Here is a 25,812-nt window from a genome sequence, read left to right as displayed (position 1 = left end):
TGCCCTCAAGTGCATCACCCTTGTATAGACCCTCTATATACTCCTTCCGCCTTTCCACTTTCTCTTCTTTGCTTAGGACTGGTTTTTCATCTGAGCTCTTGATATTCATACCTTTTCTCAAAAGATTTCTTTAATTTTCTGTAGGCAATATCTACCTTACCCCTAGTGATATATCCTTCTAAATCCTTATATTTATCCTCTAGCCATCCCTACTTAGCCATTTTGCACTTCCTGTTGATCTCATTTTTAAACATTTGTATTATTTTTCACCTTCTTTATTTACTGCATTTTTATATTTTCTTCTTTCATCAATAAAATCCAATATTTTCTCTGTTACCCAAGGATTTCCACTAGTCCTCATCTTTTTACCTACTTGATTATCTGCTGCATTCACTACTTCATCTCTCAAAGCTACCCATTCTTCTTGCATTGTATTTCTTTCCCCTGTTCTTGTCAACTGTTCCCTAATGCTCTCTCTTAAACTCTCTACAAGCTCTGTTTCTTTCAGTTCATCCAGGTCCCATCTCCTTAAATTCCTACCTTTTTGCAGTTTCTTCAGTTTTAATCTACAGTTCATAACCAATAAATTGTGGTCAGAATCCTCATCTGCCCCTGGAAATGTCTTACAGTTTAAAACCTAGTTCCTAAATCTCTGTTGTACATTATATAATCTATCTGAAACCTTTCAGTACCTCCAGGCTTCTTCCATGTATACAACCTTCTTTTATGATTCTTGAACCAAGTGTTAGCTATGATTAAGTTATGCTCTGTGCAAAATTCTACCAGGCGGCTTCCTCTTTCATTCCTTATGCCCAATCGATATTCACCTACTACTTTTCTTCTCTTCCTTTTCCTACAATCAAGTTCCAGTCCCCCATGACTATTAAATTTTCATCTCCCTTAACCAGCTGAATAATTTTTTATCGCATCATACATTTCTTCAATCTCTTCATCATCTGCAGAGCTAGTTGGCCATATAAACTTGTACTACTGTGGTACTATGTGGGTTTCATGTCTATCTTGGCTACAATAATTCATTCACTATGCTGTTTGTAGTAGTTTATCCAAATTCCTACATTTTTATTTATTATTAAACCTACTCGTCCATTACCCCTATTTTTTTGTATTTATAACCCTGTATTCACCTGACCAGTAGTATTGTTCCTCCTGCCACCAAACTTCACTTATTCCCACTATATCTAACTTTAACCTATCCATTTCCTTTATTAAATTTTCTAACCTATCTGCCTGATTAAAGGATCTGACATTCCAAGCTCTGATTCATAGAACATCAGTTTTCTTTCTCCTGAGTATTCCCTGCCTGGAGATCTGAATGGGGAACTATTTTACCTTCGGAATATTTTACCCAAGAGGGTGCCATCATCATTTAACCATACAGTAACGCTGCATGCCCTTGGGGAAAATGACAGCTGTAGTTTCCCTCTACTTTCAGCCATTCACAGTACCAGCACAGCAAGGCCATTTTGGTTGATGTTACATGGCCAGACCAGTCAATCATCCAGACTGTTGCCCCTGCAACTATGTTTGTCTGGCCTCTCAACAGACATTCCTCCATGGCTATTGGTCTATTGAGGCACTTGATCTTCCCCACCCACTGGAAGGTCCATGGTTCATGGGGTGGGGAAATCCAGGTTGGAATGTAACATTATTATGAAAAGGACAGTTGCTTCTCACCATAAAGTGGAGATGATGAGTCACAGATAGGGACAACAAAAAGACTGTCACAAAATAAGCTTTTGGCCAACAACACCTTTCTCAAAAATAAACAACAGACACACACACACACACACACACACACACACACACACACACACAAACAAACAAACACTGCTGCAAATACATATGCATGACACAGTCTCTGGCAGCTGCATCCAGACTGGCTTCAGCTTCCAGATTGTGATCATGTGTGTATGAGTTGCATTTGCACTGTGTGTGTGCATGTGTGTGTGTGTGTGTGTGTGTGTGTGTGTGTGTGTGTGTGGGCACACCTTCGCGTACTTTGACAGATGTTAAATCTGATTGCAACAAGTTGACAAAGAATGTTGCAGGACTGGAACAGCAACTAAATGATGACCGTTGACAAAAGTTGATTCCCTAAGCAAACAACTGAGTGAACTTCTCACTAACCATTGTGTTAAAGATAGATATCATCAGAGATCACTCCTCGTTGTGACTACTCACAAGCAGCTAACATATGCTTGTATAATCAGTGGTTTGGTGACCAAACACATAAGCGTAATGTGCCATGTGAATATGTGAACCTTAAGCACCAGGCAGAAGTCAACACATCTGAGCATTCCTCTTCCTGCCTGTTTATGATTGACCACAATCCGGGGTGCAAATTTGTTGTCAACACAGGATCAGACTTGAGTATTTTTGCCAAGAGGCAAAATGCATAAGCACTACTCCACCATTCAGTTGAACAACATGCAACATGTGAAGCTAGATCTGGAATTTCAGTATGAAAATTCGTTGTTGTGGACATGGCAGAGCCAATAATTAGGTCAGATCTCTTAGCACACAACCACCTGCTCTCAAAAACGTTGCCAGTGCCTGCTTGCTCAACACAATTATTGAGCTGTCTACAGGTGGGTTCTGATGACATGCATCCAGCTACAGTGCCTAGGTCATCCAGATAGCAGAAGGAGGGTACATGAAACTTCTCAACCAGTTTCCCTCACTCACGAGGCCTCCCAGGCCTGCAACAGGTATGCCATGATACTGTCCATCATCTCAGCACCACAGTAGGCCCCCTGCTGTCATGTAGGCCGAGATGGCTGGTCCCAGGTAAATACACCATTGTGACAATGGAATTTGGTACCATGCTGACTGAAGACATCCAACAGTGTGTAGTCACTATCGTTCCATGTCATACCAAAAAGAGCAGTGCATGGTGATCATTCCTCACTCACCTAACTAACTTTATCTTAACACATAACTACTTCTCCTTTCCAGGTAAAGTATACAAACAAATCTGCAGCACAGCCATGAGTGCCTGTGTGGCACTGTCCAATGCCAACCTGTTTATGGGCCATCCAGAGATAACCTTCCTAACCTTCCAGAACCCCAAACTCCTGGCATGGTTCAGGTTCATTGATGACATCTTTATGCTCTCGAATCTAGGCCAAGACACCCTAGCCTCATTCCTTCACAACCTCAAAACCTCTCCAACCCATTTCATCTGGTCCTCCTCAACCCAGCATGCCACCTTCCTAGATGTTGGTCTCCTCCTCTCTGATGGCTCCATCCACAACTCTGCCCACATTAAACTCACTAACCCCAAACTGTACCAACATTCTGACAGCTACCATTGCATACAGCTTTCCTATCCTCAGACCTAGTCCACAAACAGATTTTCTGTGCCATTCCCCACACATCCCCAATCCTCCCACCACCCCTCAAGAGCCAGCTACAAAATATTTCCCCCTCCACCACCCAATACCACCCTGCACTGGAACAATTGAACCAAATCCTTCGTCAGCACTTTGATTATCTATCATCATGCCCTGAAATGAGTGACACCCTACCCAAGATCCTTCCTACCCCTCCTAAAGTGGTATCTGTCACCCACCCAAACTCCACAACATCCTAGTCCATAGCTACACTACTCCCAATCCCAACTTCTTGCCACAGGGATCACATCCCTGTGAAAGATCTAGGTGCAAGATCTGTCCAAGCCACCCACTCAATACTTCCAGTCCTGTCACAGGCATATCTTACCCAGTTAAAGGCTGGACCACCTGTGCAAGTAGCCATGTTGTGTATCAACTCTGCTGCAGCCATTGCACAGCTTTTTGTATTGATATGGCTACTAACCAGCTATCCACCAGGATGAGTGGCTACCACCAAAATGTGCACAAACGCAAAGTAGACCATGCTCTGGCACCACATGCTGCAGAACATATCATACTTCATTTCAATGGCTGCTTCACAACCTGGGCCATCTGGATTCTCCCCTCCACCATCAGCTTTTCTGAAGTGTGCAGATGGGAATTATCCTTACAATACATTCTCTACTTCCAAAATTATAACATAGAGTAACCTACTGCCCTCATACCCTGCACCCCTCATCCTATAACCTCCTTCCCTCTTACACATCCTCATCCTCTTTGTGTGCTGCCCTGTGCCAATATACCTGTTCATCCTTTCCCCTTCCCTGTTCCCCTCCTTTTCCACTCCTCTCCTTTACCTTTCTCCTCCTTTTCCACTCCTCTCCTTTCCTGCTCTCCTCCTTTTCTGTTCTGCTTCTTTTTTATTCTCCATTTTCTTTTTTTTTTTTTCTCCTCCCCCATGCCCCACCTCATGACACTGCACCTGCCAGTCTCTAGTCCCACATTCCCTGTTAGACAGCCCTCTTCTCTTCTCTCACCCATACCCTGCCAACCCTCCTCCTCCCTGCCCCACTCCAGATTGCTATTTGTGTGACAGTTGCATTCCAGTCAGAGCTGCTGCTGGTGGCGGCTGAGTGTGCATGACGTGTGCTTGCTTGTGTGAATGTGTGTATGCTTTTTTCTGAGGAAGGCTTTGGCCAATAGCTGCATGTGTAACAGTCTTTTCATTGTACCTGTCTATAAATCAGTGGGACATCTTTACGGTGAGTAGCAATCTATCCTATGCCTTATATTGTTGTTATTCCGGGAGTTTCCATTGTTTGGTCTGTCATCTTTGGTGTATGCATACTTATCTGTGACAGGATCATTTCCATAATTTTATAGCAACACCTTGTACATTTACTCACATTTAAAGTTAGTTTCCATGATACAGAAAAAATACTTCTAACAGTAGTGTATACTGTGCACAGTATAGTGAAGCATTTAATGCTTTGCTTCCCACACGTCTCTTACAAATTATTTGACTTGGTACTGGCAGCAGTAATTCAGATTACTTGGCTCATTGCTGGCCATTCTTGACATTATCAGGAGATTATAGATGGTTAAGTTTTATTAATCTCATCATTAGTTCTCATAAGTTCACAACCCTGTTCCCCCTACTTTCATGAAATTTCAAAGATATATGTATGCAAATAAATAAAAAAATTGTTTGTTTCATATAACTGTTCATTTACATTGTCTTTGATACTTAGTATTTCTTTTTCACATGATATGCAGCAAAACAGTCACAAAGGTGTACTGCAACTCCACAAGACTTCCACATCAAGTCTCTTTTCGGCTTATGTGTCTGGAAAGTCTGTCAAGTGGATCATGATGAGACAAACGTGATGTAGTGGCAACCTCCAAGTTTTTCTTTTATTCATGAATCAGATACTTTCAATAAAAAATTGTGAAATTGGAGACTCTTGTGTTCTGTATTGAAATATTGCCATGTACGATATGCATTAAATAATATGCAATTAAAGAGGTACATGCAAACCTTTTTTAACCATTTTATAGTTTTTCCGTACGTAGGGTAATAACTCAAATATTGGTCTGCCCGATCCACTCCTTTCACATATTTGTTGTAGCCTAATACTCTTTCACGTTTTTTTATTGTGTAATTGGTTTTTCTACATTTTCTTTGAGTCTCAGTCAGAGTGGCATTATGTATTGTAGAGATTATTCATATCATTTTAGTTTTCAAAGCTCTCCATAACTGTGCAACTACTTCACCTTTCCATTGATGACAAGCTTCAAACACATTGACTTTTGTGCACTTTAATTTTTCTGTAAATCCTATATTTTACCATATCATTCCACAAACTTGAATTTTCTTTTCAAGTAACTTCTCTGCAAGTTCTACACTGTTATAATAATTATCCATGTAGAGGTGATGCCACTTTCCATAAGAAGGTGTCAATAGGTCCATCACTGTTTTTGCTAAAGAATGTCCAATGCTTTAATATATCTTGAATGAAGAAATGCATCCTGTACTCAAATCACACAGCATCTGAATGAGTATGCCATATTTCACAACTTTTGACAGAGTGTAAACTTTAAAATTTGACCCTCCACACCACGATATTCATTCATCAATTGAGATGTTTTGACTTAGATTAAAAGTTTCTTTAAACTTTTTGGAAAAATAATCAATTACAAATTGAACTTTGAAAAGTTGGTTGGCATTATACAGTTTATTGTTGTTTTCAGAAAAAATGTAAAAATGATAATATTCATCTGAATCGGTTGCGGGACATCGTTTTGCAAAATATCGGTGTGTCTGTCAATGGATTCATTGACCAATAATCATCAATCCTTGATTTTTTACCTTTCCCATTAGGATAGCAAGCCCAAACCATTTTCTAAGTTTGGGCCCCATAACGTTGACAAATTTGGCATTTTTTTATCCAGTTTCCTTCTATTGCAATTTTGACTGTAGTACTTGTTGGTTTCATTGCTAATATATTCAGATAGGTCGTTCCCAATATATAATTCTATGATATCCTCGACACTCTGTGTGTCTTTGGGAAATATGTTTGGACCCAGAGGTCCTTCAAATTTATTATTGGTCCTCGGTAAATCAAAGTCTGACCACTGTGCACTGTTTTCTCCATCTGAGTCATCAAAATCAATTGGCAACTGTAGCGTTCACTGGATTATTCTTGGACATATTTCACTATCTTTCAACGATTCTGCTTCACTATCATATCCAATGTCTTCTTCCCAGTCAGCCAAGTCATCCAGAACGTCATACAAGACGTCCATGCACTCATAAATAATTGTATCATGTCTTTTGCTGCCATGATGAAAGGACTCAAGTACTTATAAAACAAAACAAAAAAAATTTGACATTTGTAACTTATTGTTACCTGAACAAAACACCAACAGAATGCAAAAGATACTAAAGTGCTGCCGCCAGCCACTGCGCGATACTGTGATCGCAACACCACTGGGGCGTCACCAGCCACTGAGCAATACTATGCACAATTCACCACTGTGGTGTCGCTGGCCATTGACCACTATTTTGTGCACTACACCGCTGAGGTGTCACTGAATGGCATAGTGTTAATACCAAGTACTTGATCATAACCTTAAAAATCAAACTTAGTAATAAAATGATTTGAATATTGATTGTTTGTGAGAAAGTCATGTTATGCATCTTGTAAGATGGAAACTGTTCACTAGCACCTCTTATCATTCAACAGTGGTAGAATCATGATCAAGCCTGCGGTTTATCATTTTGCAATATCTGTGTTCACTTGGTCTGGTTCCCATGACTGTCAAGTCAGTACAGAAACTGATGGGTTCAAGAGGACCATATTCAGTGCCATACAGGATCTCAGAGGCCCCATATGACTATCTCCTAAGAGGACAACACATTGTTTGTTCTGCTGTGCAGGACTGTACAGCCACACTGTGTACCATGAACCAGGGGACTGGCTTGCTTGCAGTAAGGTAACTATGCACAGAAACAATGCAATGATGTCTGGAGCACCACAGCCTGTCAGAATGGTGACCGTTGTTGTGGCCCCCTTTGACATGGCAGTGGAGAGGGGTTTGCCAACAGAGGTGCACCCAGTGACAACACTGGACAAAGGAGTGACACCAAATAACCTTTTCAGATGTGTCCCTGTACAGTATATAACATCACAATGGACATACCCACGTTTGGAGGTTATTAGCTGAACAAACATTGCATAGATGCATTCGTAATTTCCATATGGGCAAGCACCTGGCATAATGGTATGGGCTACCATAGGGTACACTTATGTGTACAGCCAGTAATTTGGACAGCAGCTACTACATTTCTAATATGTGAAGGCCAGTGGCTGTGCAGTATCTTTCCCATAGCATTATCTTTCAGGCAGGGTACCACTTACCAGCCACTATACTCGATGAACTTGGCCACAGAGTTGTAGCAGCATGAAATTTCAGACCCATATGTGTCATCTGAGATCAGTCTGACTCGATACTAAGTGGGATTAGAGCCATTGTTGCTGCCAGAGGTGGCAGTTCTGTCATAAATTTTGTCCCCATGTATCGCCAGATCACCTACAAATCTTATGATGTATTCTTCCTATTACATTCTATATACACAATATTAAAATTCCTTTATTTGAAAAGCATCGTGGAATTGCAATTTTAATGTCTAGTTTTTAATCACAGTGATGTAAAGGGATTTGTGGGCATTTGTTGCATTGAAGTACTTCACACACCTCAATTGTTGGAATTTACACACGACTCATCATATTCCTTCACTAACATTGCAAATTAGAGGAAGCATGCTGTTTGAAACAATGCAAGATGCCAAAGTTTGTCGGTATGCTGAATGCAGTCAATGTTTCAATTAAACTTGATAAATTAAAATAACCAAATAAAAACAATAACTATTTTCAATACATTTAATTTGAGCCACCTCAAACATCAGAAAAAATTTCATCCCACAAGTTTATATGAAAATAGTATAGATGTTTCTTTGGGTTATAAAATTTTATTATTTGTATTTTTAAATGATTTCATGGTACCCTTGAAAAAACATTTGAATCAATTTAACAATTGTAAATAGTGATTCAGCTCCTAAAGAATAAGCATTCTGTGAGGGACTCCCTCCATAATAACGTGAATTTAATGTATATCTGGAATTGACTGCTAGCTAATAGTTATATTATTTACTAATAGTTATATTATTTATAGAAGTGACATGATTTAGAAGACAGATTGGAAGCACACCATTTCTGTTCATGGTATTCATTTGATAAGTCTGATGTATTATACTGACAGTTGCAAAGTGTATTGATGTTATGTATAAAAAAGATTATTCAAATTTTGATTATTATATTTCCTGGAGCATTATATCTCTACGCTCGAGAAGAGAACATGAAGACCATCTTTAGACACAGCAAAGAAGCTTTTAAGTTCAGTACAATTTGTTTCCACTGCAGCTATGTGGATTGTGAGGCAACTATATTGTGGGGGCCTCATATGAAATTAATACACTAACTCAGTAAAATGGAAGATACTTTAAAAACCAGAAATTAATATATAATTTCATAAATTTTAATTGCAAGCTTTATAGGCTTCACTGGACAAGCAGTAAAACTACCCTTACTTAGATGCAGCACTCAAAAACACTCTCAAGTCATTAAAATGCAATGAAACATATACTGTCTGATGATTTTTTGTTATTTATTGCAGTTAAGTTCTACAGGATTCACATCTACCAAATCACTTAACACCAACATACGAGAATGCCAAAACTATTGTGGTTGATTAATGAATAATTATTTTGCTGACCTGAGAGAAACATATGTTCAAGTTTCAAAAATTTGCAATACAATGATTTGATATTGGGTGAGCTGTTCTATGAGCTACCTCATTAACTTTAATGCAAAGGACATAAATATCTGTGTTCTGTATTGCCTTGCCACCATACTCATTATATACAAGCAGTGCTGTTGTAGCCTAATCAGAGAGCTCCCTAAATTGTAATGTATGGTATTCAAATCTTTTCTTTAATTCAGTTTAAGACTGTCATAGATTTGAAGAGCCTCTCCTTAGAACTGGTTAGTTAGTCAGAGCAAGCTTACCATCAAATGTGAGATTTTGAAAAATGATCATCAGAAACAAATCAGGTGTCTGAAAACACAGTGAATAGAATTAAAATATCCTCATGTTCTTTTTATTACTAGAATGTAACATGTACTCTCTTCTTTAAACTGTGGATTGTTCATTTCAGCAGTTAGTCTGCTACTGGGCAGACAAAAAGAGGAGGAAATTAGAAAATAACTAGTAACCAAAGAAAATTTGAAATGGTACTTTACTTACAGCAGCAAAAAACACAATGAAACTATTATGCCAACAGTCAGGTCCTGGGGGAAGGGGGAAGAGAAAAGAGATGAACAGCATTTTACTCTCTCCCTTGCTTAAATATATTTTTTCTATCATTCTCATTTCCAATAGACCACAGTTGGCTAGGTTTCCATTATGAGTACAAAAATGTTTCAATTTAATAATTTGTTCAGATTAATACTTAGTACATTGCTTTAGCATGAGTTATAAGTATAATAATTTATGTGATATAAGATCAAAATGTGCATTCATCATTACCAGTATTTCATTACCAGTATTTCACTTAGAAGTACAACTGTGAATGCAGGTTCATTGATTATGGCTATGCATGAACTTAAGAAGAGGAATGTTGTATCTTTCAGCTGTTTCTGCCCGTAGTCAAGAAAGTCAGTGTTTCCATTACTTTTCCTTTTTTCCTTAGTGGATGGCCCTTCCTTTTCTGTTCTGCCTTATTCAACTTTTTGTGGTTTGCTGGTTCTTCTTGTGGACTCAAGGACAACATCAAACATATTGGCAGCAGGCATGGCCAACCTGTAAATGGACAACTTTTCCTGGTCAGAATGCACTCTGCACCCACTTGTAATTTTGTAGAATTACTTGCCATTTTAAAACTATTTTCATGATACTTTATTTTCTGAAAACTATCAAAGAAATTTGGAAAGTGATTTGCAGACAGGCACAAAGAACGAACACTAAAAATGTGAGTACCTTGCAATACATCCTTAAAAAAAAAACAGTATTTTTGGGAATTTTCTTTTTTTTTCCATTTTTTGACATAATCCGCTTTTAATTCTATACAATTTTCAAAGCACTGCTCCAATTTTTTTAAGCCATCCAGAAAGTAATATTTGTGAAGGTCTGTAAAGTATGCATCTGTTCGGGCGACTACCTCATTTGATGTGCACCATCACCCGTCAAGCCATTTTTTCTAATTTGAAAATAAAAAAAACAGTTAATGCAGTTGATGTTGCAATGATTTGAACTTTAATTCCATAATTTTGGAGATCAAAACTGCAGAGGGAAAAAGTGGGGAGGGGGGGGGGGGGGCAACTGCTCATTGTCTTGATGGAAGAGACCCTTTTTTTCCGAAAGAGGACATTTTTCCTCAATTTCTTCACTCAACCAGTGCAATAATGACACACAATATTCCCCAATTATTGTGTGTCCCTTTTTTAGGTGATCATACTAGATGGCTGCACATGCATCCCAAAAAACCGTGGCCATCACCTTGCTGCCCCTTTTCACCATATTTTCCTTCTTCAGGGCCCAATATCCTTCAAAACACCACTATTTCGATTGTTCTTTAGCCTCTGGAGTGTAGAAGTGTATCCATGTTCTGTCCACAGTTACATATTGACACAGAAACCCAGAAAAAATTTAATGGAAAAGTGCCAAAACAGCCTCAATGTCTTTTCTGGCAGAAGTAAAGCTGTGAGGACAGGGCTTGAGTCATGCTTGGGTAGCTCAGATGGTAGAGCACTTGCCCACGAAAGGCAAAGGTCCCTAGTTTGAGTCTCAGTCCGGCACACAGTTTTAATTTGCCAGGAAGTTTCAATTATGTATATTGTCCACTGAGAGCAAAGGCAACACCCACCTTGCCGAGATTTTTTCACACATTATTTGTTATGCAAAATTGATAAAAAAGTGCCTTGCAGTATGCTTGTGGCCTCAACTATTTTGCACACTTTGATTTGTTGATCACTCGAAATCATATCATTGATTTTGTCAATCATTTCAGGTGTCGTCAATTCCTCTGGATGTTCTGACTATTGTTAATCTTTTGTGGATGTATGGCTACATTTAAACTCATTGATTCAAATGTAAACACTTTTCCCAGATGTAAACAGTTTACCAAGTTGCAAACATTGGAGCAGATATGTTGTGCACTTCATTCAACTCAGTTTTGACCTGTTTCAGTGTTAAACCTTTTAAATAGAAATGTTTAACCACAGCTTAACACTCACTTTTTTTCCATGTTACAAAATAAATATAAGCTTGTTGCTTCAATCGAGGGACAATGAGACCATGTGATGGATATGTCCACAATTTTACCGTCCCTCTAGCAACAGATGTCGCTTACTATCAGCAAACCATTCCAATACGGACTTATAGAATGACCCTCAGATTTAAGAGAGAGAGTGGGCACTGAACACTTTCTGATCTTCCCACATTGGAAGGATAACTTAACTGATCTCTGACTACAAAGTTCCAAAATAAATAACACCTCTGCCTCAGAGAGCTCCAAACTTGCCTCCTGCACCCCACCAGGGCTGCCCACCAACACCTCAATTTTGCAAGCTACTCACAACTCCATGATAAAGGCATGCAGACATTTCAACCAATCAGCCTCCATAGCAGAAAGTAGGCACTGTGAATGGTAACTTCCTGTTAATACTCGTAGTATTACTGTAAACTTCTGCTGTCTGTTGCCACTTTCAGGAGTTTGTTTCCAGTGGGTACTAGAAAATGCCAGCCATTCTGTGGGAAATTCTTTCATTTGAAAACTGTCAGGTCAGACTAGGCCACCACCCTTTAGCAGATTTGTGGAACTCAGCTTTTTATCTTCAGGCTGTAGAATAGCCACAGTGCCATAGACACTAGAAATTTAGCATTGCTGACAGTGTACAAAAGAAAGCAGCACTAGCCAACAGGTATGGACCAAAATGAAATGTTACATATAGACCAATTACTCAGAAAGTAAATCCTCAATTTAGCTTCAGTTCATAGTAAAATGTCAATTATGGCATCAATGAACAGTGACAAACAACAATAATAACTGCATTGAAATTTTCTGTGAGGTTTTCAAGGCCACTGATTAAGGAAACTTTTGAAATGAAATAGTTACTTAATTATGATTGTATGATTATTTGTATGCCATAATTTACTTAAAACATTAATATTTGCAAACACTTTGAAATTATGGTACAGGTATTATGATCCTGCAAAAATTTTCAGTTCCTTTTTCTTTTTTTTTCAGTTGAATCTCTTCTCAATGAGACTGACATCTCTGTGGTAGTATTCACTGGCAATCTAGATCTCATTGTCGACACACCAGGTAAATAAATCTAAAAACAGTGATTTCAAGTACAGTGATATTTTGTAAAGTGAATTAAATGTTCACGAGAGAAAATGACTAAGATGCATCCTCATATAGGTACACTGAAATGGGTAGAAAATTTAAAGTGGGCTGGTGCTCAAAGCTGGAAGGAATCAAATCGTTCACCCATAACAGTTAACAGTATCATTGAAGGATACTACAAGAAATACAGCAACTTCGCATTTTACTGGATTACACGTTCTGGCCATATGGTGAGTAATGCATATTTCATGTCTACAGAATGCCAAAAAATATCATTTTTAAAGGAATTAATATAAAATAATGTAACTTAGCGACACACATCAGTTAGACCCCCAAATTCATCGACTGCTGAATCAAATTACAGTGTTGCTGTTACTATATTTCTACATCAAGTCGTCATATCAATAACCATTAATGTGGATGTACTTTATTTTCACTATATGAACACCACAAAAATGCCCATCATCTGCAACAATACTGCTGCTTTACAAAACAGAGCAACAATTAGCATTTTCTACTACTTTTGTCAGGATGACTTCTGAAAAAAATCAGTGATGTGAAACCCAACCTGCAATTTTTTCACATGACATCCTGAAAACCATGGATCAAGGTAGTCAGGTAGCTGCAGCAATAACTCAGTACCATACTTAAGCTTATTACAAAAAGTATGATGGTACAGTATATCAAGCAATATTTCTGACTGCACTGAGGATGTCTTGATAGGGAGACTGCAGCTTGTTATTCACAGATGATGCAATTATCTATAATGAAGAACAGTCTGAAAGAAGCAGCACAAATAGTAAGATCTTGATAAGATTTCAAAGTGATGCAAAGATTGTCTTGCTTTAAATGTCCAGAAATGTAAAACTGCACATTTCACAGAATGAAAAAAATGCATTTTCCTTCAACTACATCACCAGAGAGCCACAGTTGAAATAAGTCAACTCATTCAAGTACCTGGATGGTAACAGTTGATAGGGACATGAAATGGAATGCAATCCATCTACAAAGGAGAGTGCTTACAAATCACCCTTGCAACCCGTCCTACAATATTGCTCAATCACATTGGACCTGTACCAAATAGTACCAACAGGGGATGTTGAACATATACATACAAGGGCAGCATGAATGGTCACAGATTTGTTCAACACATCAGACAGTGTAATGAAGATGCAGAACACACTGAACTGGCAGACATTTGAAGAACTGAGAAAGCCAACTTACAGAGCTTCAAAAACCATCTTTTTATGATGAATCTAGGAATCTAGCAATATACTGCAACTGCCATAGGGATCATGAGGACAAAATAGATTAACAGCATGCACAGAGGTGTTTAAGCAGCCATTCTTCCTGCACTCCATATATGCATGAAATGAAAAGAAGCTCTAATAATGAGAGGAACCCTCTGCTATCCACTTCACAATGGTTTGCAGAATATGAATGTAGATGTAAGTTACAGTGTGGTGGTGTTAAATCTGGAGATGCACTTGTATGACAAACATTTCCTTGCCCGGCTTTTTATTTAAAAAAAAAAAATGTTCCATACAAAATGTAAATATGAACTGACTGCTTAATGCCTCCTACTGAAGAATCAGTTTTCAGTTGGTAAAGATGGTGAAAATGTAAACTTAAAACCAACATTTTGACCAAATTGCAATGACCTTCCTCAAAGCAAGACAATGACATGACACAACACCCAGAAGAATTTTAACCATAAAACTTAATAAACATTGGGCATGTATATCTAGACCATCTTTGCTGAAACCATAGATGCAATTTTATTTTTATAAAGACTTAAAGGTCAACTGAGACATATGAAATATTAAATAACCAGTTCCTGAACATTAGCAACAACCTTTCTTCTCAAATTAGTGTTCCAGTGCCTTACCTCATCAGACCTAGAGTTATTACCAAAAATATTGTTTCCTTCTCCAGTGATACAAGGTGAAATCTACAGTATTATAAAACAGGAAGTAAATTCACACTCATGCGGTTTTGAAGGTTTATCAAACTAACTTCTCAAATAAATTTTCCATCAATTGTCTTAACCCTGATCAGACATAATAAACTCCTCCTCATCATTGGACCAATTCCCTAATATTTTCAAGGCATCAAAAGTGGTTCCTCTTTCTAATAAAGATGAAAGGAGTTATGTTAATAACTACATTCATCACGATCTTACAGCAAATACCCAACATTTTTGAAAAAGCAGTATATAAACATGTTATTAAGTTTGTAGATAATATCTGTTTTGAGCCCTCATTAGTTTGGCTTTCAAAATGGGAGATCAGAAAATAGGGCCCCATATTCATTTCTAATGAAGTTTATACTGCACTTAGTGCCATGAAGCAAACAACAGAAGTACTCCCTACTGTCACAAAGACCTTCAATCTCATCAGTCATGACTTATTTATGTATAATCTGCCACAATATAGAATTTTGGGTGTAAAGCTACGACTCCTTTAGGTCATATCTCCCAGACAGAGTATAAAGAGTTTTAATCACCTCAAAAACTTTTGCAGCATATAGTCAAAGGAGCAAGTCGTAAGGCAAGGCATTCCTCAGGATTCCACACCTGGTCCACTTCTGTTTAGTGTATTTACCAATGATATCCCCCAAAGCATTCAAAAAGATCTACCAATAATAAACATGCAATTCTGGAGCTCGGCATCCTACCAATGCCTCATATTTATATTCATAAAACAGTGCATTTTATTCATGAAAATTTGTACACACATAAAAAAAAGTTTTGCATCACCTCAGTTCTGAGAGTTATGGAACTTGCACAGAAAATTGGAATAGAGATCAACATTAAATCTTTCTGTGCTCTTTATTGCTCATGGAAACCATACATTGCATGTTGTACTACCACACAGCGAGACCTTCAGATGTTATGGTCCAGACTGCTGTACACACCGGTGCCTCTAATACCCAGTAGCATGTCCTCTTGCATTGATGCATGTCTGTATTTGTCGTGGCATACTATCCCCAAGTTCATCAAGGCACTGTTGGTCCAGATTGCCCCACTCCTCAATGGTGATTCGGCGTACAACCCTTAGAGTGGTTTGTGGGTCACGTCATCCATAAACAGCCCTTTTTAATCTATCCCAGGCATGTTTGATAGATTCCAAGCCTGGAGAATATTCTGGCCACTCTAGTCGAGCGATGTCATTATACTGAAGAAAGTCATTCACAAGATGTGCACAATAGGGGCGCATCCTTCAAACGTTGCTGTACTGGGCACAAGTTGTGTCTGGTGGAGACAGCCTTGGAGTGAAGCTGGAACACCTACAATCAGTGTTCAAAGATAATGGATATTCTCCAAATCAGATCAGCACAGCTGTAGGGAAGAAGAAATGAGACTACCCACAAGAACAAGAGGAGAAGGAGCAGTTTAAGTACATGGCATTCCTCCAGTACGTCAGCAATATTTCGTCTAAATTTGGCAGCATCTCAAAAGAAATGTCATCTCAAAGTAATCTTTCACCCACCTACAAAGACTTGTGTTCTTCTCAATACAGTGAAGGATATATGGGATTGAGGAAGGCTGGAATCTACAGAATACCTTGTCACAATATTAACGTAAAGTTGCTACGCACCATATAGTGGAGATGCTGAGTCACAGATAGGCACAACAAAAAGACTCTTACAATTATAGCTTTCTGCCCTTAAGGGCTTCGTCAACAATAGAGATACACACACACACAGACACACACACACACACACACACACACACACACACACACACACACACACACACACACACACACACACGACTGCAGTCTCGGGCAACTGACACCACACTGCGAGCAGCAGTACCAGTGCGTGATCGGAGTGGCAACTGACTGGGGGTAAGGAGGAGGCTGGAGCGGGGTTGGGGAGGGATAGTATGGTGGGGGTGGCAGACAGTGAAGAGCTGTAGGTTAGACTGAGAGCAGGAGAGAGGTGGGAAGGGGGGGGAGTAGCAGAAAAGGAGAGAAATAAAAAGAGTGGGTGTGGTGGTGGAATGACGGTTGTGTAGTGCTGGAATGGGAAAAGGGAAGGGGCTGGATGGGTGATGACAGTGACTAATGAAGGTGGAGGCAAGGATGGTTCTGAGAATGTAAGATTAATTGCAGCGAAAGTTCCCACCTGCGCAATTCAGAAAAGCTGGTGTTAGTGGGAAGGATCCATATGGCACAGGCTGTGAAGCAGCCATTGAAATGAAGAATGCCGTATTCAGTGGCATGCTCAGCAACAGGGTAGTCCAGTTGTTTCTTAGCCAAAGTTTGTCAGTCTCCATACATGTGGACAGACAGCTTGTTGGTTGTCATGCATACACAGAATGCAGGACAGTGGTTGCAACTTAGCTTGTAGACCACATGACTGATTTCACAGGTAGCCCTGCCTTTGATGGGATAGGTGATGTTAGCGACCAGACTGGAGTAGGTGGTGGGATGATGTATGGAACAGGTCCTGCACCCAGGTCTATTACAAGGGTATAAGCCCCGTGAGTTAAGGGATTGGGAGCAGGGGTTATGTAAGGATGGATAAGGTTATTGTGTAGATTCAGTGGACGGTGGAATACCACTGTGGGAGGGGTGGGAAGGATAGTGGGCAGGACATTTCTCATTTCAGAGCACAACAAGAGGTAATCAAGACCTTGGCAGAGAATCTAATTCAGTTGCTCCAGTCCTGTGTGATTCTGAGTTACGAGGGGAATGCTCCTCTGTGGGCAGATGGTGGGACTTTGGGAGGTGGTGGGAGACTGGAAAGATAAGGCACAGGAGATTTGTTTTTGTACAAGGCTGGGAGGATAATTGCTGTCTGTGAAGGCTTCAGTGAGACCTTCAGTATATTTGAAGAGGGACTGCTCATCACTGCAGATGCGATGACTACGGGTGGTTAGGCTGTATGGAAGGGACTTCTTGGTATGGAATGGGTGCTGTCGAAGTGGAGGTATTTCTGGTGGTTAGTAGGTCTGATATGGACGGAGGGTCTGATATAGCCATCTTTGAGCTGGAGGTCAACATCTAGGAAGGTGGCTTGTTGGGTTGAGTAGGACCAGGTGAAGCAAAGGTGGAGAAGTTGTTGAGGTTCTGGACGAATGTGGGTAGGATGTCCTCTCCTTATATCCAGATAGCAAAGATGTCATCAGTGAACCTGAACCAGGTGAGGGGTTTAGGATTCTGGGTTTTTAGGAAGGATTCCTCTAGATGGCCCATGAGTGGGTGAGGATATAGTTGGTCATGGCGACTAGGAAGGAGGTTGTTGGTTTGGAATCCGTTGGGCATCGGGAAAGATAGTGCTCAATAGCGGACATCTTGAATTTCTTTAAAAAAAAGAAAAAAGACCAATGTCATGTCAAGTGACATTCAATTTTATTAATTTTGACAACTGAATTGCAACTCTGTGAGTGCACATTCTGACAGAGAGTGCTCATGTAGTATCACATTATGCATGCACCTGGGTGCCATACATGGAGCAGTATTCTAAGAGAGCATATACCTCAACAGAAGACACTCGTATAACAGCAGCTGCCTTTTTGCAAGCATCTTTGTGCCTATTTTTGGTGTAAAGATAGTGACGTTAACTAGCTACCTCCATTGCAAAATACTCACCTGAAGACAGTTGTCAACCAAAATATCATGGCAGGAATTTAATGTTATTTGTCTGCGATCCTGAAACTTCAGACAAGAAGCTTAAAATTGAACAGCAAAGGAGTCAAGAAAAAGTTAAAGCATTTTTTCAGAAGAACTCCTTTACACAAGTAGATGAATTGTGAATGCTAATCTCAAATAACATCTAAATATTCTCTTATGTACTCATCTTTGAGGAGATGGTCACCATCAAGGAAAGTGGCTTGTTGGTTTTAGAAGGACCAGGTGAAGCAAATGGGGCAGAAAGTGTTAAGTTTCTGGAGGAATGTGGATACATTGTCCTCATCCTCAATCGAGATCACAAAGTCTTGACCAATGACTCTGAAACAGGTGAGGGGCTTGAGATTCTTAGTGGTTAGGAAGGTTTCCTCTAGATGGCCAACGAACAGGTTGGCATTATCCTATGCCAACTTTTCATGGGCAGTCTAGAGGAATCTTTTCCAGCCATCCAGAATCCCAAGCCACAACACCTCGATAGCTGCCACCCATTCCATACCAAGAAGTCCCTTCCACAAAGCCTAACCATCATATCTGCAATCAAATATACCAAAGGTCTCACTGAGGCCTTCACAGCCCATAATTATCCTCTCAAACTTGTTCAGATTTCCCATGCATTATCTGTCCAGTCACCCAGCACCTCCAAACCCCACCCCCAATCAAAGTCCCACCCTTTGGCTACAAAGGAGCAACCCCTTGTGGCTCAGGACCCAGGACTGGAGCAATTGAATTACATTCTATGTTTCTGTTAGTGTTTCAACTACCTCTTGTTGTGTGCTGAAATGAGAAATATCCTACCCACTATCCTTCCCACCCCTCCCACAGTGGTAATCCTCCACCCACCAAACCTACACAATATCCTCACCCATCCATCCCTGCTCCACCCCTGCAAATGCTTGCCTCATGGATCATATCCCTGTAACAGATCTAGATGCAGGACCTGTCACATACATACTCCCACCACCATCTACTCCAGTATGGTCACAAGCATCACCTATCCCATCAAAGTCAGGGCTACCAGTGAAACCAGTCATGTAATCTAAAGCTCTCTGACTGCACGAGTGACCACTGACAATCTGTGGCCAAGAGATAGCAGGACTACCCAGTTGCTGAGCACATTGTTCAACAAAATATCCATCACTTTAAAGACTGATTCACAGCCTGCACTATCTGGATCCTACCTACCAACACAGGCTTCACTGAACGGCAAAGGTGGGAACTCTCCCTCCAATATATCCTACGTTCCTGTAACCCCCCTGGCCTCAACCTTCATTAGTCACTGTCCTTCACTCACCTATCCCTTTCGCTGCTCCAACTCAAGCACTGCATGGACTTCTAGTCCACCAGTACATCACAGTCACTTAACTTCTCTTTTTTTCATTTCCTGCCCCCTTGCCCGCCCCCCCCCCCCCCCCCTGCAATCTAATATCCCACTTGCACCTAGCTACCCTCCCTGTCTCCACCATACTCCATTGCTTCCACAAGCAGCACTTCACTGTCCCCCACTCCTACTCTGCATACCTCCCCCTCACCACCCCAGACTCCTCCTTACCTCTACCACCTAGATTGCTTCTCCAATCGCTTGCAGTTGCTTGCAGTCTGGCCTTGGCAGCCAGAGACAGTGGTCATGTGTGTGTGAGCTGTGCTTGCTTGATCACTGATATACAATACTTCAAATGGTCAAGAATGGATATATTTCAATCACACCATTTTCTTTGCATAAGTTAGAAATTGATCACATTCACAAGCACCTATTTCTAATAGAAATTCTTTACCCTTCCTTTTGAATTGCAAAATTTGAAAATAACATACTTTTACCATTTTTGATAGATACAATGAAATTATATTGCATCTTTCTTTTTTCCCAGTCTTATTCTTCTGGCATATCATATTGTTGCTAATTGTCACAGTTCTCCTTGATGTGCAAAATACATTAAAAAATAAAAAATAAATGTTGGCAGAGTCATAATTTTAAGTTTTATAAAGCTAGGTCTAAAATGAACTATGGATGCCATTCTGCATGTTAACCTCTTACTTCCTTCTTATATAATTTAAAATATTGGTTGCATTCTTTTGGTGACCTTACAAAACGCTAACATATGTTATATACATACCTATTAAGACATCATAAACAACCGTGACAGTTTATTTAATCTTATCTTCATTGTTACAAATAATGTCAGCGCATTAGTGGGAGGTCTCATTTCAATTGAATAAACTCTATAAGTGACTAATCTGATTGCTTTCTGGGCCCAGAGCAAACCAACTACAACTGTTAACATCTGAAAACGCACCATAGTTACAGTGCACTGATGATGTGATGCAAATCATGTAAAGATGATGTTGATAGCAAATGTGGTTAAATTTCAGTGTGGCAGAGGTGACAAAAAACCATTGTGTATTCCTTTGATTGGTAGAGTGTCTTTTATGTCCAATTTTTAATGTGTTAATATACAATTAGAATATGAAGTACATCTGTATCAAGAATCCATGTGCAGACTTTTGTCTCCCAATCATTAATCATTTCAGTTTGACCATGTCTCTAAAAACAACGATCAGATCTCATAGCCTATTGTTTATTGCATACCCTGTCAATAAGAGACCCTTCTTATTCCCAGTGGTCCCAGGATATCCCATTACTCACACAAACAAATTTTCTGTGATATTATTTGTCATTCTGACAATGTAGCCTCCATTTGATTTGGTAAAGCTTCCATTTGCCTTACCTATTGATACCAATTTTGCAATGAGGAGATGAAAGTGTACCTGAAATGCTTGGATAATTTAAATTGGAAACCTGTAAGAAAGATAACATAATTTTTGTGAAACATGGTTGGGTAAATTTAGAGACCCTATATTTCAAGATTATAGAGCAACTGTTATGCTCTTGTAGGGATCATAAGAAAAAGATTACGAAAGATTGAGGTGGATAAAGATGCATTTAGACAGTCATTATTCCCTCACTCAGTATGTGTATGACATAGGAAAGGAAGCTGATAATATTGTTACAGTATATACTTCACCACACACTATACATCTTCATGTGCATACATACTCCACAAGTGACTGTTTCTTGTATGGCAGAGGGTACCCTGTACCACAACTAGGTGTTTCCTTTCCTGTTACACTCACAGAGAGAGAAAGGGAAGAACAACTGTCTATATTACTCTGTATAAGCAATTTCTTGTATCTTATTTTCATGGTCTCTATGCAAAATGTGTATGTTGGTGGAAGTAGGAACATTCTGCAATCAGCTTCAAATGCCAGTTCTCTAAACTTTCTCAGTAGTGTTCTTCAAAATCAATATCTTCTTCCCTCAAGGGATTCCCAGTTGAGCTCCCAAAGCATATCCTTAATGCTTGCCTGCTGATCAAACCTACCAGTAACAAATTTATCAGCTTGCTGGCCGGCCGGAGTGGCAGTGCGGTTCTAGGCGCTGCAGTCTGGAACCGAGCGACCGCTATGGTTGCAGGTTCGAATCCTGCCTTGGGCATGAATGTGTGTGATGTCCTTAGGTTAGTTAGGTTTAATTAGTTCTAAGTTATAGGCGACTAATGACCTCAGAAGTTAAGTCGCATAGTGCTCAGAGCCATTTGAACCATTTATCAGCTTGCCTATGAATTGTTTTGATGTCTTCTTTCAATCCAACCTTGTGTGGACCCCGAACTCTCAAGAAGTACTCAAAAATAGGTTGCACTAGCATCCTATATGTGGTCTCCTTTACAGATAAACCACACTGTCCTAAAATTCTCCTAATAAACTGAAGTCGACCTTTTGCCTTCCCTACCACAGTCCTCACTTCCTCATTTCATTTCATTTCATATTGCTTTGCAAAGTTATGCCCAGATATTTAAACGATATGACTGTGCCAAGCAGGACACTACCGATGCTATATCCAAACATTAAGGATTTGTTTTTCCTATTCATCCACATTAAATTACATTTTTCTACATTTTCTGCCATTCATCACACCAACTAGGAATTTTGTCTAGGTCACCTTGTATCAACATACAGTCACTTACCTTCGACACCTTCCTGTATACCATAGCATCATCAGTGAACAATCGCAGATTGCTGCCCACCCTGTTTGCCAGATCATTTATGTGTACAGAAAATAGCAGTGATCCTATCACACTTCCCTAGGAGACTCCTGATGTTACCCCTGTCTCTGATAAACACTTGCCATTGAGGTCAACTTACTGGATTCTATTATGTAACAAGTCTTCAAGCCAGTCACATATCTGGGAGCCTATTCCATATGCACATTCCTTCATTAACAAACAATGGAAAATCCAGGATGGAATGTAACAATATTAGACAAGGAAAGTTGCTACTCACCATATGGCGGAGATGATGAGTCGCGATAAGCACAACAAAAAGATTCACACAATTATAACTTTCGGCCATTAAGGCCTTTGTCAGCAATAGACACACATACAAACACACACACTCACGCAAATGCAACTTGCACACACGTCTGCAATCTCAAATAACTGAAACCACACTGCTGTCATTAACAGTCTGCTGTGAGGCACCTTGTTGAATGCTTTTCAGAAATCTAGAAATATGGAATCTGTGTGCTGCCCTTCATCCATAGTTTTCAGTATATCATGTGAGAAAAGTTTCACACAATCGATGCTTTCTAAAGCTGTGCTAATTCTTGGACATGAGCTTTTTCGTCCCAGGAAATTTATTACATTCAAAGTCAGGGTATGCTCTAGAATCCTACAGTAAACCTATGTTGAGGGTACGGGTCTGTAACTTTGAGGGTCCGTTCTTTTACCCTTCTTGTACAGGGTGTTACAAAAAGGTATGGCCAAACTTTCAGGAAACATTCCTCACACACAAAGATAGAAAATATGTTATGTGGACATGTGTCCGGAAATGCTTACTTTCCATGTCAGAGCTCATTTTACTGCTTCTCTTCAAATCACATTCATCATGGGATTGGGGCTAAGAAATGAAAGAGGAAGCCGCCTGGTAGAATTTTGCACAGAGCACAACTTAATCATAGCTAACACTTGGTTTAAGAATCATGATAGAAGGTTGTATACATGGAAGAACCCTGGAGATACTAAAAGGTATCAGATAGATTATATAATGGTAAGACAGAGATTTAGGAACCTGGTTTTAAATTGTAAGAAATTTCCAGGGGCAGGTGTGGACTCTGACCACAATGTATTGGTTATGACCTGTAGATTAAAACTGAAGAAACTGCAAAAAGGTGGGAATTTAAGGAGATGGGACCTGGATAAACTGAAAGAACCAGAGGTTGTACAGAGTTTCAGGGAGAGCATAAGGGAACAATTGACAGGAACAGGGGAAAGAAATACAGTAGAAGAAGAATGGGTAGCTTTGAGGGATGAAGTAGTGAAGGCAGCAGAGGATCAAGTACACTCCTGGAAATTGAAATAAGAACACCGTGAATTCGTTGTCCCAGGAAGGGGAAACTTTATTGACACATTCCTGGGGTCAGATACAGCACATGATCACACTGACAGAACCACAGGCACATAGACACAGGCAACAGAGCATGCACAATGTCGGCACTAGTACAGTGTATATCCACCTTTCGCAGCAATGCAGGCTGCTATTCTCCCATGGAGACGATCGTAGAGATGCTGGATGTAGTCCTGTGGAATGGCTTGCCATGCCATTTCCACCTGGCACCTCAGTTGGACCAGCGTTCGTGCTGGACGTGCAGACCGCGTGAGACGACACTTCATCCAGTCCCAAACATGCTCAATGGGGGACAGATCCGGAGATCTTGCTGGCCAGGGTAGTTGACTTACACCTTCTAGAGCACGTTGGGTGGCACGGGATACATGCGAACGTGCATTGTCCTGTTGGAACAGCAAGTTCCCTTGCTGGTCTAGGGATGGTAGAACGATGGGTTCGATGACGGTTTGGATGTACCGTGCACTATTCAGTGTCCTCTCGACGATCACCAGTGGTGTACGGCCAGTGTAGGAGATCGCTCCCCACACCATGATGCCGGGTGTTGGCCCTGTGTGCCTCGGTCGTATGCAGTCCTGATTGTGGCGCTCACCTGCACGGCGCCAAACACGCATACGACCATCATTGGCACCAAGGCAGAAGCGACTCTCATTGCTGAAGACGACACGTCTCCATTCGTCCCTCCATTCACGCCTGTCGCGACACCACTGGAGGCGGGCTGCACGATGTTGGGGCATGAGCGGAAGACGGCCTAACGGTGTGCGGGACCGTAGCCCAGCTTCATGGAGACGGTTGCGAATGGTCCTCGCCGATACCCCAGGAGCAACAGTGTCCCTAATTTGCTGGGAAGTGGCAGTGCGGTCCCCTACGGCACTGCGTAGGATCCTACGGTCTTGGCGTGCATCCGTGCGTCGCTGCGGTCCGGTCCCAGGTCGACGGGCACGTGCACCTTCCGCCGACCACTGGCGACAACATCGATGTACTGTGGAGACCTCACGCCCCACGTGTTGAGCAATTCGGCGGTACGTCCACCTGGCCTCCCGCATGCTCACTATACGCCCTCGCTCAAAGTTCGTCAACTGCACATACGGTTCACGTCCACGCTGTCGCAGGATGCTACCAGTGTTAAAGACTGCGATGGAGCTCCGTATGCCACGGCAAACTGGCTGACACTGACGGCGGCGGTGCACAAATGCTGCGCAAGCGCCATTCGATGGCCAACACCGCGGTTCCTGGTGTGTCCGTTGTGCCATGCGTGTGATCATTGCTTGTACAGCCCTCTCGCAGTGTCCGGAGCAAGTATGGTGGGTCTGACACACCGGTGTCAATGTGTTCTTTTTTCCATTTCCAGGAGTGTAGGTAAAAAGACGAGGGCTAGTAGAAATTCTTGGGTAACAGAAGAAATATTGAATTTAATTGATGAAAGGAGACGACACTTCATCCAGTCCCAAACATGCTCAATGGGGGACAGATCCGGAGATCTTGCTGGCCAGGGTAGTTGACTTACACCTTCTAGAGCACGTTGGGTGGCACGGGATACATGCGAACGTGCATTGTCCTGTTGGAACAGCAAGTTCCCTTGCTGGTCTAGGGATGGTAGAACGATGGGTTCGATGACGGTTTGGATGTACCGTGCACTATTCAGTGTCCCCTCGACGATCACCAGTGGTGTACGGCCAGTGTAGGAGATCGCTCCCCACACCATGATGCCGGGTGTTGGCCCTGTGTGCCTCGGTCGTATGCAGTCCTGATTGTGGCGCTCACCTGCACGGCGCCAAACACGCATACGACCATCATTGGCACCAAGGCAGAAGCGACTCTCATCGCTAAAGACGACACGTCTCCATTCGTCCCTCCATTCACGCCTGTCGCGACACCACTGGAGGCGGGCTGCACG

General features: G+C 40.9%; 1 protein-coding gene across 1 annotated transcript in view; it reads left to right on the top strand.

The window, feature by feature from the left end:
• Positions 1-25,812, top strand: part of LOC126183829 (retinoid-inducible serine carboxypeptidase-like) — a 122,458-nt gene that overhangs the window by 52,241 nt on the left and 44,405 nt on the right. Inside the window, exons 7-8 of the mRNA XM_049926089.1 lie at positions 12,721-12,798; positions 12,898-13,052. Of these exons, the coding sequence (XP_049782046.1) occupies positions 12,721-12,798; positions 12,898-13,052 (233 nt within the window). The remainder of the gene's footprint in view (positions 1-12,720; positions 12,799-12,897; positions 13,053-25,812) is intronic.

Source organism: Schistocerca cancellata, chromosome 1, assembly GCF_023864275.1.
Source record: "Schistocerca cancellata isolate TAMUIC-IGC-003103 chromosome 1, iqSchCanc2.1, whole genome shotgun sequence".
NCBI classification, from domain to species: Eukaryota; Metazoa; Arthropoda; class Insecta; order Orthoptera; family Acrididae; genus Schistocerca; species Schistocerca cancellata.
The sequence above is the reverse complement of the archived record's forward strand: the minus strand, read 5'-3'. Positions and strand labels throughout refer to the sequence as shown.